The 22329-nt window shown below is 46.1% G+C and overlaps 1 protein-coding gene across 2 annotated transcripts in view; it reads right to left on the bottom strand.

Annotated features, from left to right (window-relative positions):
• IGF2R (insulin like growth factor 2 receptor) overlaps nucleotides 1-15146 on the bottom strand; it is an 86720-nt gene extending 71574 nt beyond the window's left edge. For both annotated transcript variants that reach the window (XM_038395599.2, XM_038395602.2), the window contains exons 1-2: nucleotides 14882-15146; nucleotides 968-1101 (exon numbers count right to left, since the gene is read on the bottom strand). In XM_038395599.2, the coding sequence (XP_038251527.2) occupies nucleotides 968-1101; nucleotides 14882-15114 (367 nt within the window). In that variant the 5' untranslated portion in view covers nucleotides 15115-15146. The remainder of the gene's footprint in view (nucleotides 1-967; nucleotides 1102-14881) is intronic.
• Between the last annotated feature and the right edge of the window lie 7183 nt (nucleotides 15147-22329).

Genomic DNA, 22329 nt, shown 5'->3' with positions numbered 1-22329 from the left:
AAGTTCCTTTACTCAATCACATTGCACATCCTCTATCTTATTGCATGCCTTTGACAACTATCTTAAGCCACACAATGAAAGAGGAATAAGAGTATTAGCCATGTGGAATCAAAACCATCCATCCATCCAGCATTCTGGTCACCCTCAACAATTTTTAAAAGGGACAAACACACGGAACCAAACAGATTTGTCAGTTTCCTCAAGATCAAATCAAATGCACAGTGATGACAAACATAAGTGAGAAATAATTGAATCACGATCTCCAGAGTCACCTTCACTACTCAATGTGTAACAGATAACCAAATAAGAGGAGGGTCACAAAAATATTCATCCAGGAAGCTTAAAATTCTGTGGGATTACTTCTTCACAGTAAATAATTTTCAGCAGTAGTGAGGAAACACCATGTTTGCGTGGGACATGGGTAACTATGGGTCTATAATGAGGGACATTTCTCCAGTGAGGTATTGTTGATAGATCTAATCCAAGCATTAGTTTTCTACATAAAAAACATACTTCAACCAACAAGCACGTATGCAGTGTATGTTATGCTACAAGTAGATATACTAATATAACTACAGTGAAATACATACTGTAGCTATTCCTGTTTAGAGGAAGATTTTATTTAAAAAAATTAGATATGCTCTAGGTCAAAAAGAATTTTAGAAAAGTTCTAGGACCTGTATCATATAGGAAGTCAGACTAGATGATGACTGATCCTTTCTGACCTTGGAAGCTATGAATAGCTACTATAAACTCTTGTAAACTGGGTAAAAAAGTTAACCAGCATAAGAAAAAGAATTTAGTATGCAGTGGTAGAAATCTTAGATTAAAATTTTATTCTGTAATATAAGAAATATTGTATGTTAGCCATAACATTAGAAAAACTGGAGAGAAGCTACAGCAAACATGCCAGAAGTTCTCTATATTTTGGAATGCTGACATCGTAAGAAACAAAACATTAACTTACCTACTGACAGATAGACCTTTTTATTCGGGTCATATGCACAGACTGCACTTGATTCGTTACAGTCTTCAATGCCACCACAGGGATTTATTTTATAATGCACATGTTTATCTATATCAATTGCTTCCCATGTATAACTGAAAGGAAAAAAAAAAAAACCTGTCAGTTAATATACATTTGCAACCATTTACTCAAACCCAAAAACCCATCCATGAAATATCAGATCTAACCAAAGAATGCCACAATCTCCATAACACTGGAATCCCAATTCTGAAGTTTGTATATGATGCAGTATTAGAATCCCTTCATGTTACTTATGTGTACTGTCCCAGGGAAAAATTAAACCACCACACAGGAAGAAATTTAGCCACTTTACCACTGACTGAAAATGCTTCCAACTCAGCAGCTGTCTTTCCGATAATAGATACCCACCTCTACAGAGCTCTTGTGAATAATCCTTTAAAAATCTGGCCACTCAATACTATGGAGGTATTGACACAGAATTCAGTTGTGAGCCAGAAAAATGACAGGGCTTGAGAGAGATGCTTCTGAAGGAAAGACTGAGTACCAATATGTATGTCTAGACCAAAAGAACAACTGAAGGAGGCACAAAGTTTCACTCTCATTTTTAAAGTATGTAAATAGCTAAATGGCTCTCCATTCACTGCAAGTACAATGGAGTGACACTATGAAAACATGAAGTAAAATTAAGGGGACAACTGGTAGAGGAAGCAGAAGTGGGTGGCAACCTAGGCAGCAGTGACCATGAGATGGTTGAGTTCAGGATCCTCACAAAAGAAAGAAAGGAGAGTAGCAAAATATGGACTCTGAACTCCAGAAAAGCAGACAGACTCCCTTAGGGAATTGATGGGTAGGATCCCCAGGGAGGCTAATATGAGGGGGCAAGGAGTCCAGGAGAGCTGGCTGTATTTCAAAGAAGCTTTATTGAGGGTGCAGGAACAAACCGTCCTGATGTGCAGAAAGAATGGCAAATATGGCAGGCGACCAGCTTCGCTTAACAGTGAACTCTTCGGTGAGCTTAAACTCAAAAAGGAAGCTTACAAGAAGTGGAAATTTGGACAGATAACTAGGGAGGAGTATAAAAATATTGCTAGAGCATGCAGGAGCATAATCCGGAAGGCCAAGGCAAAACTGGAGTTGCAGCTAGCAAGAGATGTGAAGGGTAACAAGAAGGGTTTCTACAGGTATGTTAGCAACAAGGTGGTGATCAGGAAACGTGTGGGACCTTTACTAAACGAGGGAGGCAACATAGTGACAAAAAGAAAAGGAGTACTTGTGGCACCTTAGAGACTAACAAATTTATTAGAGCATAAGCTTTCGTGAGCTACAGCTCACTTCATCAGATGCATTTGGTGGAAAAAACAGAGGAGAGATTTATATACACACACACAGAGAACATGAAACAATGGGTTTATCATACACACTGTAAGGAGAGTGATCACTTAAGATAAGCCATCACCAGCAGCAGGGGGGGAAAGGAGGAAAACCTTTCATGGTGACAAGCAAGGTAGGCTAATTCCAGCAGTTAACAAGAATATCAGAGGAACAGTGGGGGGTGGGGTGGGAGGGAGAAATACCATGGGGAAATAGTTTTACTTTGTGTAATGACTCATCCATTCCCAGTCTCTATTCAAGCCTAAGTTAATTGTATCCAGTTTGGAAAGTAATTCCAATTCAGCAATCTCTCGTTGGAGTCTGTTTCTGAAGCTTTTTTGTTGAAGGATAGCCACTCTTAGGTCTGTGATCGAGTGACCAGAGAGATTGAAGTGTTCTCCAACTGGCTTTTGAATGTTATAATTCTTGACGTCTGATTTGTGTCCATTCATTCTTTTACATAGAGACTGTCCAGTTTGGCCAATGTACATGGCAGAGGGGCATTGCTGGCACATGATGGCATATATCACATTGGTAGATGCGCAGGTGAACGAGCCTCTGATAGTGTGGCTGATGTGATTAGGCCCTATGATGGTATCCCCTGAATAGGTATGTGGACAGAGTTGGCAACGGGCTTTGTTGCAAGGATAGGTTCCTGGGTTAGTGGTTCTGTTGTGTGGTGTGTGGTTGCTGGTGAGTATTTGCTTCAGATTGGGGGGCTGTCTGTAAGCAAGGACTGGTCCGTCTCCCAAGATCTGTGAGAGTGATGGCTCGTCCTTCAGGATAGGTTGTAGATCCTTGATGATGCGTTGGAGAGGTTTTAGTTGGGGGCTGAAGGTGATGGCTAGTGGCGTTCTGTTCTTTTCTTTGTTGGGCCTGTCCTGTAGTAGGTGACTTCTGGGTCCTCTTCTGGCTCTGTCAATCTGTTTCTTCACTTCAGCAGGTGGGTATTGTAGTTGTAGGAACGCATGATAGAGATCTTGTAGGTGTTTGTCTCTGTCTGAGGGGTTGGAGCAAATGCGGTTATATCGTAGCGCTTGGCTGTAGACAATAGATCGAGTGGTATGATCTGAAAGCTAGAGGCATGTAGGTAGGAATAGCGGTCAGTAGGTTTCCGATATAGGGTGGTGTTTATGTGACCATCGCTTATTAGCACCGTAGTGTCCAGGAAGTGGATCTCTTATGTGGACTGGTCCAGGCTGAGGTTGATGGTGGGATGGAAATTGTTGAAATCATGGTGGAATTCCTCAAGAGCTTCTTTTCCATGGGTCCAGAAGATGAAGATGTCATCAATGTAGCGCACAGATCTTGGGAGACAGACCAGTCCTTGCTTACAGACAGCCCCCCAATCTGAAGCAAATACTCACCAGCAACCACACACCACACAACAGAACCACTAACCCAGGAACCTATCCTTGCAACAAAGCCCGTTGCCAACTCTGTCCACATATCTATTCAGGGGACACCATCATAGGGCCTAATCACATCAGCCACACTATCAGAGGCTCGTTCACCTGCACATCTACCAATGTGATATATGCCATCATGTGCCAGCAATGCCCCTCTGCCATGTACATTGGCCAAACTGGACAGTCTCTACGTAAAAGAATGAATGGACACAAATCAGACGTCAAGAATTATAACGTTCAAAAACCAGTTGGAGAACACTTCAATCTCTCTGGTCACTCGATCACAGACCTAAGAGTGGCTATCCTTCAACAAAAAAGCTTCAAAACAGACTCCAACGAGAGATTGCTGAATTGGAATTAATTTGCAAACTGGATACAATTAACTTAGGCTTGAATAGAGACTGGGAATGGATGAGTCATTACACAAAGTAAAACTATTTCCCCATGGTATTTCTCCCTCCCACCCCACCCCCCACTGTTCCTCTGATATTCTTGTTAACTGCTGGAATTAGCTTACCTTGCTTGTCACCATGAAAGGTTTTCCTCCTTTCCCCCCCTGCTGCTGGTGATGGCTTATCTTAAGTGATCACTCTCCTTACAGTGTGTATGATAAACCCATTGTTTCATGTTCTCTGTGTGTGTGTGTATATAAATCTCTCCTCTGTTTTTTCCACCAAATGCATCCGATGAAGTGAGCTGTAGCTCACGAAAGCTTATGCTCTAATAAATTTGTTAGTCTCTAAGGTGCCACAAGTACTCCTTTTCTTTTTGCGAATACAGACTAACACGGCTGCTACTGAAACATAGTGACAGATGATGTGGAAAAAGCTGAAGTAGTCAATGCTTTTTTTGCCTCCGTCTTCACAGACAAGGTCAGATCCCAGACTGCTGCACTGGGCAACACAATATGGGGAGGTGGTGAGCAGCCCTCAGTGGTGAAAGAACAGTTTAAGGACTATTTAGAAAAGCTGGACATGCACAAGTCCATGAGTCCAGATATAATGCAGCCAAGGGTGCTGAGGGAGTTGGCTGATGTGATTGCAGAGCCATTGGTCATTATCTTTGAAAATTCGTGGCAATCGGGGGAGGTCCTGGACGATTGGAAAAAGGCAAATATAGTGCCCATATTTTAAAAAAAGGAAAGAAAGAACCAGAGGAACTACAGACTGGTCAGCTTCACTTCAGTACCCAGCAAAATCATGGAGCAGGTCCTCAAGGAATCCATTTTGAAGAACCTGGAGGAGAGGAAGGTGATCACGAACTGTCAACATGGATTCACCAAGGGCAAGTCATGCCTAACCAACCTGACTGCCTTCTATGAGGTGATAACTGGCTCTGTGGATGAGGGGAAAGCAGTGGATGCGATATATCTTGACTTTAGCAAAGCTTTTAATACTGTCTCCCACAATATTCTTGCCTGCAAGTTAAAGTATGAATTGAATGAATGGACTGTAAGATGGACAGAAAGCTGGCCAGATTGTCGGGCTCAACGGGGAATGATCAACGGCTCGATGTCTAGTTGGCAGCCGGTATCAAGCAGAGTGCCTCAGGGGTTGGTCCTGGGGCCAGTTTTGTTCAACATCTTTATTAATGATCTGGATGATGGGATTAATTGCACCCTCAGCAAGTTCACAGACTACACTAAGATGGGGGGAGAGGCAGATATGTTGGAGGGTACGGATAAGGTCCAGAGTGACCTAAACAAATTGGAGGATTGGGCCAAAAGAAATCCGATGAAGTTCAACAAGGACAAGTGCAGAGTCCTGCATTTATGACAGAAGAATCCCATGCACCACTACAGACTGGGGACTGACTGGCTAAACAGCAGTTCTGCAGAAGAGGACCTAGGGATTAGAGTGGATAAGAAGCTGGATACGAGTCAGGAGTGTGCCCTTGTTGCCAAGAAGGCCAACGGCATATTGGGCTGTACTAGTAGGAGCACTGCCAGCAGATTGAGGGAAGTGATTATTCCCCTCTATTCGGCACTGGTGAGGGCACTCCTGGAGTATTGCATCCAGTTTTGGTCCCTCCCACTACAGAAGGGATGTGGACAAATTGGAGAGAGTCCAGTGGAGGGCAACAAAAATGATTAGGGGGCTGGGGCACATGACTTGTGAGGAGAGGCTGAGGGAACTGGGATTATTTAGTCTGCAGAAGAGAAGGTTGAAGGCTGCTATCAAATCCCTCTTCACATACCTGAATGGGGGTCCCAAAGAACATGGAGCTCAGCTGTTCTTAGTGGTGGCAGATGACAGAACAAGCAGCAATGGTCTCAAGTTGCAGTGTGGGTGGTCTAGGCGATATTAGGAAACACTATTTCACTAGGAGGGTGGTGAAGCACTGGAATGGGTTACCTAGGGAGGTGGTGGAATCTCCATCCTTAGAGGGTTTTTTTAAGGCCCGGCTTGACAAAGTCCTGGCTGGGATAATTTATTTGGTGTTGGTCCTGCTTTGAGCAGGGGATTGGACTAGATGACCTCCCAAGGTCCCTTCCAACCCTGATATTCTATGATTCTGTGACAAGCAGAATGATAAGCAGAATGAGAAAAAATTTCCCCAGAGATGTTAGTTTGTGGTACCATCTCCCAGGAAAAATGGAGGCACCTTCTTTATTTGGAGCTTTTAAATTTAGATTGAATGTTTGTTCTAGTCTTTGTCCAAAGAATGGCCAGCACTCAAAGATTGATCTGTCACAGATATTTCTAATGCATGATCACAGTGGTATTAGAGCATTTGTGTGACCTATTAGCTCTTCCCCACACCTACCCCCTTTCCAGTTCCTACAGTTTTACAATTCCATTACGGTTTGAGACATTTATCAGACAGCTGCCAGCTCTACCAATGAAATTCAGGGTCAATGCCACAAGAAGCCCAGCAACCTGGTCCAGCTACTGGGATTTTACCAGGGTGCAATCCATGGACTCTGCTTGAGGGCCTCATCTTCTGTACCAATCTCTAGCTGGCAGGAGTTTTGATCATTTGAAGCCATCATTCCCCAACCCACAAACAGCTAGAACACAAAGATGCTCTTTTGTTCCACACTGAAGGCTGACTACTAGGACCGGGAAGAGTGGAGAAGAGGAGCTACTCTGTCCCATTCTCAGGCTGGTTTTTGAGTCATCTTTGTCTATGAAGATTTCCAGTGGCTGGTTGCATTCCTTTTTTGTTTTGTGTTTTGTTTTTTTGTTTGTTTTTTAAAAACAGCAAGTCAAAGTTTACTAGGGAATTTTCAGTGCACCACAGGAGGATCCACGCAGCCTGTTAGGGCATGGCATGGAGAAGCATTGTAGATTTACATCTAGCTTGCAGTGCACTAACGCCTATATAGACAGGCCCCGAGTTCTCACTTTACCGAGAGGCAGCAACACAAAGAAACTTGATAAGCAGTGTGTTGATTTCACCGCTGCCCAAAGGGTCTGTACAGCAGCAAGGGAAGTTGACCAGTTTTCTTAATTTCACTCTGCTGCTGCTTGGAAAAAAAAAGTTGGTGTAGAGGCATCAGAACTATCTGCAAATTCAGAGAGGATAAGGATCTGTCTTCAAGTTTAGGCTGTAAACCACCTAATAATAAAGCTTGAAAATACCAGTCACCAGTTCTGGTAAAGCAGAAGGAACCTGGTTGGTTAATATTCTGTGAAAATTTGCTCTGAATAACATGACCTACTGGTACTCTACAGCTCAGTGGTAACAGACGACTACTGGAAAGTCCAACACACATCTACTCCCATGCAATCGTAAAGGCCCATCACAAGTAGTATTCATTGCCTTGATAGCTACCAAACCACACCAGCCTCTCCTTTTTGAAGTGGTTATGAGGCTCTATTCTCTATGTGCTCAAAATTCTGCAACAGTTCCATATCAGTAAGCTTTAAAAAGAATTTTAAAGTTAATCCACAAGTGTCTATATAGTCAACAGCAAGGTCATAGGACTGAACTTTTGTTTTCATGGTTTGTGAAGAACCCATTCAGCTGTTAAACATGTTTTACAAGAATCAGGGTTTGGGTTTTTTTTAAACTTTTAAAAGTTGTCTTTAAATTGAAAAACTTAAAGATGAATCATCCCTGACAAAAGCCTTAGAGATATGGTTGTACCATAAATACAAATCAAAGAGCAACAAAAATTGATCTTTACATCTAGCCAAAGCCTTCCAAGAAGCATAAAAATCTGAACAGGAAATGCAAAGTTACTCAAATTTTAAAAAGTCATACTGAGAAGAATGCAATTAACATACCCCAATCAATCTTACCCTCTGCTCTTGTATGCCTGTAATTTTGTTCAAGAAACATTGATGGTAAGGAAGTATGTCCTTATGATAAATTCTGTAGCTATGCCATATGTCAAACCTATATAAACTTACTGATTTGGCCAGGAAATCTTAACCCTCATCCCTATGCTTTGACATTTCAATTGGGGCTACATAAGTCTTATGACACATCCACTGGCTTACGGAGCAGAATACATACAAGCCAATTACAAGGATAAACCAATTTTAGAGTGCCTGCAGCTGAACGGAGCTCAATCGCTACAAACAGAAAAGGGTTAAAGCAACCATAAAAAAGGATCAGATGTGAAGGAAGCATGTTAAGAAAGTGAGATGGGATTTGGATTGGTTTGGTTTGCATATGTAGAATGATATCTTGCATTCATGTGGCACCTCCTACTTAAAATATTTCAGCATGCTTTAGAAGCCAGCTAATTTATCTGAATTTGCCCAATGTCACACAGCGCAGCTGTGACAGAGCCAGGAACAGATCATCAGGTTTCCCCATTCCCAGCGTGCAACTCCTCAAAAAGAGGGAGAACTGGAGGCTGTTCTCTGGTTCTGTCAGCGGCACACGTGTTGGGAGTGGACCTGACATACATTATGTCAATTATGGTACAGCGTACTGTGATTAAAAGGCTGAAAGAATAATAGTATATAGTTATGCCTGGAAGCGCATGGGGGATGAGATTATGAGGAGAGAGTTAAGGTTGTTGGATTTAAGCTGCAGCAATTTTGAATTTCCTAACTTTAAAACAAAACTACAAGTATTTGAAACACTGCAACATTCTATTAACATTCTACTAATTTTTTCCCCTAAAACTAGTGACACTGCTCCATCTTACTGAATCTTTGCCAGAGGTTTATTTTAAGTATACACAAGAGCAGGAGCTCAGTAACACCTCTCTGCATGTTACCACAATACTGGTTGAGCTAGCATATGAAAAACTACATGGACTCATCCTCCGGCTGCAGAAAAAACAAAAAGAACCCACCACATTCTCTCTTCACCAAGCCACACTCGTTTTGTCTAGGCAAGGTCCATCAGAAAGGAGGAAGGCCGAGGGGAAATATGAAGTTGGAAAGGGGCTAGAACATATAGCAGTGTAGAAGCAAAGTTAAAAAACTCCAGGAAGTGGTTTTGCAATGGGGGGGTGGGGGAGAGAAGAAGAGAGGGGAAAGAGATGGCTATCTTAAAGGAAAACTAAGACAGTGTTTGTTGTATAGAAACATCATTTTGAAATTCTACTTCTAAGTCATGTCTGCAAAATTGTTTTCAATACTAAATCTGTCCCCAGCTTATTTTGTGACTTTACAAATACATTTTCCTTAAAAAGGATTTTAAATCAGGCTTACTATGTTCCTGAAACATCCCTAAAAATGACTAACTGAAAAGGAGTCTTTAAACCACGATTTGAGGATTTCAGTAGTTCAGACATAGGTAAGAGGTTTGTTACAGGGGTGGGTGGGAGAGATTCTGTGGCCTGCGTTGTGCAGGAGGTCAGACTAGACAATCATAATGGTCCCTTCTGACCTTAAAGTCTATGATTTGTCTCTCCTCTGTTGCTGTGAGATGCAAACAAACTGAGGAAAAATTTGAACTGTGTCCAGAGTGCAGTCAGATAGACAAGATAAACTGAAGATATGGAGAGACTTTTTCCCTCTACTTGTTTGCATTATAGTAGCCTTAACTGTCACAAGACTTACCAGTTAAAAAACAATCATGCAGATTTAAGTTGACTGACTTAAAGGGACACTGCCTGAAAGCAAGATTTTTACCTAGCACAGTTATGGCTAAACAGATAAAGAAAAACAGCTGGTAGAAGCCATGAAATTAGTTTTACAAAGCCAGAGAACATGATTTAGAAAGGAAGACTGTTTCTCCATAAGAAGCTTCCCTTTACTCCTAGATTCCACAAGCAAACTAACCAACAAAGCATCAGGAACAAGCAACTCAGACCACTACAGCTGAACTGCATAGAACCTCACACTGTGTTTGTGGTGCCTGTGAAGACTTAGAAGCAGGCTGTCCTATACACCAGTTTTCTACCATGAAAATTTTCCTTCTGGTTTGTCCAGCTTTGAACACTGAGCAGGGTATGATAGGACCAGTGAGAAGGAGACATGGTTCTACTGTTCCAGCAAAAGAGACAGGACAAAAGTTAAACTGACTGAGAGACCTGTTCTACCCAGGTCCTTATCATGGGATCAGTTAGCAATCAAGAAATTTATAAATTATGTTTGTAGCTTTAGTATTGTACTAGACAAGGAAGGGAAGAGCGTGTCAATGGCTGAGGCCACTGTAGAATGATAGTGATTCACCAGGTCCTTGATTCCTCGTCCTCCAAGTGGGGTGCTGATGTCCTTTAGCAGGCTTTGTAATTCATTGGAGTCCATGAGTCTTCATAGGGGAATCCGGATTGTTGGTTTTTCTTGTTGCCTGAGTGCTGGAAGGTTTCTGACCACTGTCTTAATGAGGCGATCACCCACCCAAGACTGTGGCTGGGTCGTAACATCCTCATACTTGATATCTAGGCCAAAGATCAGGTTCAATGCATGTCCGGCTGTGTGGGTTGGACCAAAAATGACCTATGAAAGTCCTAGGGAGGCAAGTGAGGAGATTGTTTTGAGGTTTTTAAAACTTAAGTACTGAAGTTTCCCTGGGTGACAAGTCTGGGGTATCTCACCACCGCCAACAAGGTGTCCGGGAGCTTCTTTACAAATCCTTTCATCTGTGGCGGTCGGTAAATTAGCATAAAATTTACATGGGTTTGGTTCCGGTTTCTACCGTCATATGAAAGAATTCAAATAAAGTTGTCTTACCAGAGGTACTTCTCTTACATCTGATGTTTGCAGAGAAGATGAAAGCCGTGCCACCTGCCTTCTTGACCTGTCTAGGTCTGTGGTGTACTAAGTATCCTGGGGGGACAAGGTGGCCTACCACATGGCTTGCAGTGTCATCCAGCCACACTCGATGCTGCAGGCTCTCTCATGTGATGCATTACTGATGAGGTCATATATAGTTAGCATCAATTTTAATTCATGATGCTTTGTGTTGGTCTGTTTCTGACCCATGCTTCAGTAATAGACCTGTGCAGTATTTAGGGGTCGGATGTCTAGAATTTGATTTCTTATTTCTGCTTCTGTTTCCCTGGACAGCTCCTCCCAATTCAGACTGTGATAGGAGAAGTAGCAGATGTTGCCATGGGATGTGCCAAGTGGAGGAATGGTGGTCCGATTTCCCAGATGTCATGGGAAAGGCAGGTTTGTTGAATATCTGCTCTAACCTGGCTGAGTCCTGGAAATGAGCAGAGCTGGAGCAGTGTGTTCTTGGAATAGTGGTGGGTGCTCTGGAAGCATTATGGCATAACAGCAATGGAAACCGTAATAAATGAAAACATTAAGTAGGGCTGAGACCAGTAAGAGGAAGTGTCAGTGGCATCATACATCAGTTTCCTTTAAATAATCTGTCTGTTGTCATGACACCCCTGTTGCTGTTACCTGATTTGGGAGGGAGGTGGAGAAGAGTGAGGAAGAGACTACTATTTACACAGACAAGATTAAAAAGTAAGAGCTGAAGTGTGGCTTCCTCACCAGCAGATGGCTGAGTAGCCTGGAGGAGCAGGGCTGGGGCCCGGGGCTCCTTTCTTATATTATATATATATATATATATATAAAAAAAAAAAAAAAAAAAAAAAAAAGAGCCCAAAGGTGGCCTTGTTCCTAGTGGTGGTTATTGACTTGAGGGAGGAGTCACGGCCTCACTTTCACCTTTGAAAAACTGAAAGAAGTTATCTGAAAATGAAAAGTGACTAAAAGTCCCACTGGGGGGAGGCAGGGGAGTGACTTGAGCAGCAGAGTCCCAGCCCTTTTAAAGGCTGTTAGGATCCCCTGCTGTTTCCACTGGTGCCAGGTGCATGTAGGGCCAGCTGGACCCCGCCCCTGCTGCTAGAGCTGCATCCCCAAAGGGGGGGGGGGAGGAGAAGGAGGAGGAGACAGGAGCACTGGATAATCCCTCCAGTGCTGAAGAAAATATTTAGCTTTTACTGGATATCTTACACAAATGAAGATGTGCACATGTGCTTCGAGAGAATGATGTATATTCACTGTTCTGAATGTTCCGTTTTGGGAGTGATGATAGTTGAATTATTCAGAGCTGAAACATGAAAACCAAGCAATCCTGGACTATATTCCTCCTAGAAATATAGCTTTGAAAAGGTACATCTGTAGTTAGACTGTAAGCTCTTTGGAGCAGGGCTTGTCTGGTTATGTGTTTGTACAGTACCCAGTGTGACACACTCCTGTTATGATTGAGGCCCATAGACACTACTGTAATGCAAGAAAATAATAATATAATAAGATGCATTATTGACTAGAGCAAAAGCAAGGCCTACTATATCTGTTTAAAAGTGCTGTAATCACCTAAGGAGAAATCCATTGCATACATGCCTATAGTAGGTAACCTTGTGCAGAATTGGTGTACTTGCTGACCATCTTAGAAGACTCGTATCTACAACGTATTTTAATTCATTCCTACAATTATTTTTTATAGTGCAACTCTTATATTAAGCCATAGAATTAATCAGTACTAAAATAGTTAAGTGCCAACAATATTTATGAACTGGATAACGCCTTAAAGTGTGATTCTACTCCAAAGACTTACTCCAGAAGCAGCTTCAGTAGTGGGTTCCATGTTTATTATGTCTCAATACCAGAACAAATGTGCTCAGTTTACAAGTAAGAAGAATTTTTTCTACCTGCCAACTCTGCAAAAATCAATTGAACTGTCACATTGATATTTCTTCCCTTTTCACACATGAGCATCAACAGTAAAGTCTCTGCAGCCCATTTTATGTCCTCACTGACACCTGTCCATCCCAATTGTCTTGAATGGGTTTGCACTGGTGTATATGTTAACCCACTTATATAGATTATGCACAAGGAGAAGGCGGATACAGCTCCCTCCTAGCTGTCTTTGCACTGTAGGATTTACAGGAATAAAATAAAGGAGTAAGCTTGTTTGCCTCACTAAAATAAAATATGACAGCACACAACAGAAACAGGCTTAAGAGTAAGAAGGTGCCATTTTTACAGTGTTGATTTCCAGAGTAGAACTATACTTTAACTCACTCCTCCTTCACACCTAAAATTACTTTGATTTCTAAGTGTATTTCTACCTTGTTTAAACAGAAAAAGCTATATATAAAATCTTGCTTCTTCTGAAATATCTGAGGCCAACTGTTTTATGAGATACGTTAACAGACAAACCTTCAAAACTTCTAGCTGAGAAGCGGATTCATTACCTACATTGTTCTTTGAAACTATATTTGTGAAGTACATAGAAGAGAGGACCAATATACTAATATGATACTACTGTACACTCTGGGTTAGCATGAGTCTTTACATTCATCCTTGTGTAACAAAAAGGGTATAGCTGCATTGTCCCTCCACCCCCACCCAGAGCACCAGGCAGGGGCACTGGAACAATGTTTGTAGTGGGGATGCTGAAAGACCCTAAACAAAATCGTAAACCCTGTATACGATGGAAGCCTACTTCAAATCAGAGAGTGGTGCCATATTCCCAGTGCTCCTAGTTCCAGTATCCCTAGCACCAGGAAAGCATTTCTGTCACCTATAAATTTCAACTTCTGAATCTCTAACCCAGAGGGGAACAAAGTTAGCTCACAAGCTGCTACACACTAAGCTATGGTCAGTATCAGTTTTATTTTTTCTCAGCACTGTTTAGCCTGAAACCACTGAAACTGGCAACTGGAACAACCTGAGTTGACTCGGAGAGCGAGAGATTGATTATGCATGCACAAGTCATACATTATGTTTACACAGTTCCTTTGATCCCAAATGTTCCAAGCACACTTAATGAATTTAGATATATTTTTCACTAGAAGAAAGCATTCACCTCCAGGGAGGAGGGCAACAGCCAGGCCATGGCCCAGGCAGTGGTCAACAGGGGCACAGGGAGGAGAAAAACTAATCAAATATACCAGTACAAAACCAAGCCTTTTAATAAGCATAATGGGATCACCAACACAAAAGCAGAGCTAAAACAGCTTGGAGTCCTTGTGGCACCTTAGTCTCCATAAGGACTCCTCACTGTTTTTGCTGATACAAAGTAACACGGCTACAGCTCTAAAAGCCGATCTACCTATTCATGTTTAAGTTTCTCCTCTAAAAAACCACAAACGCTAAAAATTTGGGTGAAATTTTCAAAAGAGAGTGTCCAAGTCACTTTTGAAAATGGAACTTAGGAGCCAGTGACTTGGGCATTCACCCCCCCCCTTATCCGAGGACATGTGACACAAACAAAAGGTATAAAAGGAGACCAAGCACCTTGCAGCCTCAAACATTACCCACTCTTTCTCCACAGGTATATACCACAGCGGCAGGCTCCTTAGAAACCAATTAGGGAGGATCCCAAAGCACTCTACTAACACAGTCACAAACTGCACATGAGGGGCAAGCCCCCACATCGTGCAGCCACCTGAGCTGAAACGCTCAGCCGTTTAATGGCACAACACAAGGCAGATGGTGAAGGCAAATAAAGGCCGTGCCCCTGCGGACTGGGCCGAAGGAAGCAAAAGGCAATTGTACAAAAAAGAGCTTAGCCACACCACCACAAATGGTGTGGGGGGAGGGGCACACAAATAACCAAGCACGAGAAGCAAGAAGCTCCGGGCACCCTTTCGCTGCCACATTGATTTAGAGACGTTGCCAGCTCAGTGAGCGACAAGGGCGGGGATCTCTTCACAGACTGTCTCTTTCACGCCATGGGCCCTGCAGGGGCTCCAGCAGCAGCAGCCCCCAGCGCCCTCCCCGCAGCGGCGGGTCCCCACCTGCACAGCGGCTGGTAGTCCAGGCTCTGGGCCTCGCCGCCTCCCCGCAGCCCCAGGAGCAGGAGCAGGAGCAGCCAGGCCGGGAGGTGGGGCGCGGGGAGCCATCGCGGGGCAGGCCGCAGGGCGCGGGCGGCGCGTCTCATAGGTGCAGCACGGGGGGGCTCAGAGCGCAGCCAGAACTGGCAGGCGCCGCTACCCCTGGGACCTGATAGAGAGGAACGGGACGGGATCATGTGATCCCCACCCCCAGCCCGCTCATGTGACTCCCGGCTCACGTGACTAATCATATGAGTGACGTGCTAAGCAGCGGCTGCGCTGGTGCCTGGCGAAGGGAGAGAGAGAGAGAGAGAGAGAGAGAGAGAGAGAGTGAGTGTGTGTGTGTGTGTGTGTGTGTGTGTGTGACCCGCCCCTGGGCACCAGCTCCCGCCACAGCCCGATACCCTCCCCAGCCCCCCACGGCGCCGGACGGGCCCTTTCCCCCAGTGAGACCCCCGCCCCCCCCCCGCGCACTCACCCCCCCCGCACCCCCCGACCCCCCCCGCGCACTCACCCCCTGCACCCCCCCGACCCCTCCCCCGCGCACTCACTCCCCCCCGCACCCCCCGACCCCTCCCCCGCGCACTCACTCACCCCCCCGACCCCCCCCCGCGCACTCACCCCCCCCGCACCCCCCGACCCCCCCCGCGCACTCACCCCCCCGCACCCCCCGACCCCTCCCCGCGCACTCACTCACCCCCCCCGCACCCCCTGACCCGTCCCCCGCGCACTCACCCCCCCGCACCCCCTGACCCCTCCCCGCGCACTCACCCCCCCGCACCCCCCGACCCCTCCCCGCGCACTCACTCACTCACTCACCCCCCCGACCCCTCCCCCGGGCACTCACCCACCCCCCTGCACCCCCCCGACCCCTCCCCCGCGCACTCACTCCCCCCCGCACCCCCCCGACCCCTCCCCCGCGCACTCACTCACCCCCCCGACCCCTCCCCGCGCACTCACCCCCCCCGCACCCCCCGACCCCCCCCGCGCACTCACCCCCCCGCACCCGCCGACCCCTCCCCGCGCACTCACTCACTCACTCACCCCCCCGACCCCTCCCCGCGCACTCACCCCCCCGCACCCCCCGACCCCCCCCGCGAACTCACCCCCCCGCACCCCCGACCCCTCCCCGCGCACTCACTCACTCACTCACTCACCCCCCCGACCCCTCCCCGCGCACTCACCCCCCCGCACCCCCCGACCCCCCCCGCGAACTCACCCCCCCGCACCCCCCGACCCTCCCCGCGCACATCACTCACCCCCCCCGCACCCCCTGACCCCTCCCCCGCGCACTCACTCACTCACCCCCCCGCACCACCTCACCTCTCCCCCGCGCACTCACCCCCCCGCACCCCCCGACCCCTCCCCCGCGCACTCACTCACTCACCCCCCCGACCCCTCCCCCGGGCACTCACCCACCCACCTGCACCCCCCCCGACCCCTCCCCCGTGCACTCACTCCCCCCCCGCACCCCCGACCCCTCCCCCGCGCACTCACTCACCCCCCGACCCCTCCCCGCGCACATCACCCCCCCCGCACCCCCCGACCCCTTCCCCGCGCACTCACTCACCCCCCCCGCACCCCCCGACCCCTCCCCGCGCACTCACCCCCCCCGCACCCCCCGACCCCTCCCCCGCGCACTCACTCACTCACCCCCCCGACCCCTCCCCCGGGCACTCACCCACCCCCCTGCACCCCCCCGACCCCTCCCCCGCGCACTCACTCCCCCCGCACCCCCCGACCCCTCCCCCGCGCACTCACTCACCCCCCCGACCCCCCCCACGCACTCACCCCCCCGCACTCCCCGACCCCTCCCCGCGCACTCACTCACCCCCCCGCACCCCCTGACCCCTCCCCCGCGCACAGTCACTCACTCACCCCCCCGCACCACCTCACCTCTCCCCCGCGCACATCACCCCCCCCGCACCCCCCGACCCCTCCCCGCGCACTCACCCCCCTGCACCCCCCGACCCCTCCCCTGCGCACTCACTCACCCACCCCCCCGCACCCCCCGACCCCTCCCCCGCGCACATCACTCACCCACCCCCCCGACCCCTCCCCCGGCACTCATTCACCCATCCCCCCGCACCCCCTGACCCCTCCCCCGCGCACTCACTCACCCGCCCCCCCGCATCCCCCGGGCACTCACTCACTCACCCCCCCGACCCCTCTCCCGGGCACTCACTCACCCACCCCCCCCGCACCCCCCTGACCCCTCCCCCGCGCATTCACTCACCCACCCCCCGCACCCCCCTGACCCCTCCCCCGGGCACTCACTCACTCCCCCCGCACTCACTGACCCCCTCCCCCGGACACTCACTCACCCCCCGCACCTCCCTGACCCCTCCCCCGGCGCTCACTCACCCCCCCCGCACCTCCCTGACCCCTCCCCCGGGCGCACACTCACTCACCCCCCCCGCACCCCCCTGACCCCTCCATGGGCACTCACTCACTCACCTCCCCTGCACCCAACTGACCCCCTCCCCCAGGCACTCACCCACCCCGCACCTCTCTGACACTTCACCCAAGCACTCACTCCTCCCGCACACCCCACTGATACCTCTACACTGATATCGTGCAGTCAGCCCCCCATATACTTCGGTGACACCTCACCCAGGCACTCAGCCCCCATGCATCCCCATGAGACCTCACCTGGGCACTCAGTCCCTCCCACACACCCCAGTGACACCTCACCTGGGCACTGAGCCCCCCATGCAGCCCAGTGACACCTTACCCCTCCCCATATACCCCACTGACACTTAACCAGGGCACTCAGGCCCCACGTACCCCACTAAAACAACAAGGAGTCTGGTGGCACCTTAAAGACTAACAGATTTATTTTGGCGTAAACTTTTGTGGGTAAAAAAACCACTTCTTCAGATGCAAGTGTTTTTTTACCCATAAAAGCTTATGCCCAAATAAATCTCTTAGTCTTTAAGGTGACACCAGACTCCTTGTTGTTTTTGTGGATACAAACTAACACGGCTACCCCCTGATACATGTACCCCACTGACACTTCATCTCGCCATGCACCCCAGTGTCACCTCACCCAGGCACTCAGCCCCCCCAAACACCCCAGTGACACCTCACATGAGCATTCAGCTCCCAAACACCCTAATAACACCTCACACTCAGCTCCGACACCTCAGTAACACAGTCAGCTTCTACACTGCCCTACATGCCCCCAATCACATGCCCTCAGTCCCCATACATACACGTCTCAACAACATACACACACCCAGCATCTCCCAATCCTACACATACACCCCACCTATTGTGCCACAACGGGGCTACCCATACACTCCAAGAGCCCCTCACATACATACTCAGTCCCTCACACACATGCACACACCATAGCACCCTTGCCTTTACTCACACTCTGTTCTTTAATCATCCCACATACTCATCTGCTACTTAAAACAAGCCAACAACCAACTACACATATAAACTCATCCCACAATCCCCCAACGCCTCCCCTCACAAACATCCCCAACAAACTCACATATCTATACACAAACACACACGTGCATTCCCTCATATACACAGCCCAAAGAGTATGCATACACATACCAAACACATTGAGATCAGCTATGAGAAGCTGAATGATGGAAATTTAAAAAAAATGTTAAGTGAGATTTTTAATGAATCATTTATTCCTGTATAATGTTTCTCTAAACAAAAGCTTACTGTTGTCATGATTATCATTTTGTCTTTTATGTTTAAGTGGCAACGGTTTGCAAACCTGTTAAAATTTCCTAAATAAATAAATAAATAAAAAGATTAAAAACAATTCACACACACATAGCAAAATTCTTCAGCACTGGAAGAGACTGAAAGCTAATCCCATATGGGTGAGACCTGCCAGCAAGTCTGTGGTTAAATGGCAGATGCAACGATTATTACTACAGCAGGAAAGCCAAGATGGTGTAGAAACAATACCTTGTGTCAAATTGTGGGAAGGAGTGGAGGCTTGTACACGGCAGCATTTTTCTCATAGGGAAGTGTCACACACCTATTGCCACCTCTACTCAGTTTATCTCAGCAGAGCCAGTAGACTCTGAACTTGCACAGTCGATTACCAGGCATATGTTAGAAATAGGAACACACACAAAACAATTGGGACATACCTTATAACTCTATTAAAGTACAGTTTAGATGGAGAGCATTCTGGAGCAACAGCCGGAAAATGGAAACAAATATTTAAAGACTTATCCCTCCCAAATAGTGACAGCTGTCATTTATGGAAAGAACTTCTGCCCAGTAGTTATCAGCACTCTCCAATAGGAATTTAAACAAACAGAAATATACAATGTATCAGACACATTGCTGAAAATGTTTTCTCTTTTTCTCCCACCCACTTCCTAGCATCCTGCATCCTTTTGACCAGTGGGACTCCAAAGAAGGGGCAAGATTATAATAACCTAGCTCACATTGAATAATCCATTACTCCACAAGCAGTCCTACTGGGACTACTCATGGCATAAGGCACTATTCAACATGAGTAAGAATATCACAATCTAGCCCAAGAGCAGAGTCCTAAACTGATGAAGAAAGGATTGGGAGATTAAAGGCACGCACCTCTGGTCCCACTACTGGGGGGGAGAAACTGAGGCATGAAACAGCATTCCATGTATATCTGGTCAGGATCTGTGATAAAATTTAAGGGGCATACTAAAAGCAGTCAGACTTTAAATGTTATCTCCCTTGACAGTTTCTCTTATTATAAGATTCAGTGTTGCCAACTCTCATGATTTTATTGTGAGTCTTGTGATTTTTGGTGTTTTTGTTAAAGCCCCAGGTTCTGGCGCTTTGTGATTATGTGGGAATCTCAGCTGGTTGGTTGGGGTTTTTTTTGTTTGTTTGTTTGTTTGATTGCTTAAAAAAAAAAAAGAAGTTTGCAGCCAGTGTGGTTGTGGAGAAAAGATAGGAAACATGAACCCAAAGGCTCAGAAGACAAATAAAAAAAATCCAGAACCTTTTATTTTTAAGCCGATCTCATAGGGGTGGGGAGGTTCTGACTCATGATTTTTGAATGATCAGATAATACTGAGTTTTACTTTAAGATTTTCGGCAAAGTTATGCGCCTGCTATGCTGAATTCACCACAACATTAAATAAATAAATAAATAAAACCCACTCTTCCTACTGCATCTTGCACTCTAAACAAAACAGTGCAGACTTGTTATCACCTATCAATAAATTCTGCGTTTATTTACCAAAATGAATAGTCATGCCAGAATTAATAGCAGTGCAGACAGACATACTGTAACTTCTAATTTGAATGATCAGATTAACTACTGTATTTAAATTATAAAGTTGATTAGGGCCTTGAACCTGAAAAGACTTATGCATATGCTTAGCTGACTTCAGTGGAACTAGTCACGTGCTTAACATTGAAATCAATGTGACTATTCACTTGGTTAACTTTGAAGCACATGTGTAAATCTTTGGAGGCTGAGGGTCTAGGAATTTATCACAATTCAAGTAGGTTATGTTATCTGAAAAGGACAAACCCAAAGCTGTTTTCCGATAAAGAAATAAAGGGAGTTCCCAATCCTGCAAGCTGTTTCACATACACCAACCCCTGCACTTGCACAAAGCCCTTATGACTTTAGTGGGGCTCCTGGCAGATACAGAATTCCATGAAGAGCAGCTTGCAAGATCTGGCCCTTCCTAGAAAAACAAAAAAAATTGTGCCTGTATATGCAGTGCAGTCATGTGCATCATCAGCCTACCAGCAAATCAAGGTTAAAATATAGCAAGGTAGTTATAAAATTACATGAGTATTTAAAGATACATTGAAATTGCTGATACCTTCAAAAGCAAATTAAAAGGTATAACTGATTTCAGCTGACTGGAATTCTATGGATATAGGCTCTGAGCCTGCAAACAAATATACGTATGCTTAATTTTAAGCACATGGATAATTCAATACTCCCATTGAAATCTCTCTATTTTAAATCATTTGGGGGCACCCTATTAAATGGAATAATTAATTATAAATACATTTGTATAAATAATAATTAAAGCATTTACCTCTCATGAAATTGGCACTTCCGCTGTCTCTCAGTAAGTCAGAAACTATAGAAATGGTAACACATTAAAAATATTCCATAAACTTAATCTAATAGTCACCTTTTCCTCTTCAGCAGCTGAGACATGGCATGAATGGGTTAAATTTGGTTTTAGTCTGTCTCTAGCATCTTAGGCTCAGGTTGAAAACCTCAGGTTGTAGCTGATTCCTAGGAGACAGGATATCATAGATTATGGATGGACAAGTCCTTTGGGGTCCTTCCTGAGGTCTGGTCTGGTCTCAGATGTTATGGCCCATATCAGGCTCATCGTGCTTCATTGGTCCTGGTGTGAAGGCGCTCTCAGTTACAGTTTGCTTTGTGTTTTCTTCCAAAGTGATGTCTCAGTTCATGATGGTTACATCTGGTCTGTGGCTTTTCAAAAATCAGGAAACAAAACCCCTCTCTGTCTCAAGGGACAGTTTTACTGTAAATGCTCCATGGCTCAGGAAAGTTTCTTCTCAGGTGAGGTTAGGACACTTAGTCACTAATTTTCTCAACGCTTTACAGTAGTAAAATAATTATTTCCAGCCTTTCTAAGGCACAGAACTGTTCATAGGATTCCTCTCTAGCCAGTCCTAGTCTCTAAAAATCACATATGCCATTGTTCACTGTCACCGTTCACCGAATCTCACCCTCTCTACCTACCTAATCATCAAAAAGGAAAGGAGTTCTTGTGGCACCTTAGAGACTAACAAATTTATTTGAGCATAAGCTTTCGTGAGCTACAGGTCACTTCATCAGATGCATTTGGTGGCACGAAATGCATCCAATGAAGTGAGCTGTAGCTCACGAAAGCTTATGCTCAAATAAATTTGTTAGTCTCTAAGGTGCCATAAGTACTCCTTTTCTTTTTGTGAATACAGACTAACACGGCTGCTACTCTGAAACCTACCTAATCATGACACTGTTAGTCTCTCTCACTTTCTTTTGCTCAAAGAAAAGGAGTACTTGTGGCACCTTAAAGACTAACAAATTTATTTGAGCATAAGCTTTCGTGAGCTACGGGTCACTTCATCGGATGCATACAGTTGAAAATACAGTGGGGAGATTTATATACACACACAGAGAACATGAAACAACGGGTTTTATCATACACACTGTAAGGAGAGTGATCACTTAAGATGAGCTATTACAAGCAGGAAGGGAGGGGGGAAGGAGGAAAACCCTTTGTGGTGATGATCAAGGTGGGCCATTTCCAGCAGTTAACAAGAACATCTGAGGAACGGGGCGGGGGGGAAGAAATAACATGGGGAAATAGTTTTACTTTGTGTAATGACCCATCCACTCCCAGTCTCTATTCAAGCCTAAGTTAATTGTATCCAGTTTGCAAATTAATTCC

This window comes from Dermochelys coriacea, chromosome 3 (genome assembly GCF_009764565.3).
Source record: "Dermochelys coriacea isolate rDerCor1 chromosome 3, rDerCor1.pri.v4, whole genome shotgun sequence".
In the NCBI taxonomy this organism is placed as follows: Eukaryota; Metazoa; Chordata; order Testudines; family Dermochelyidae; genus Dermochelys; species Dermochelys coriacea.
The sequence above is the reverse complement of the archived record's forward strand: the minus strand, read 5'-3'. Positions and strand labels throughout refer to the sequence as shown.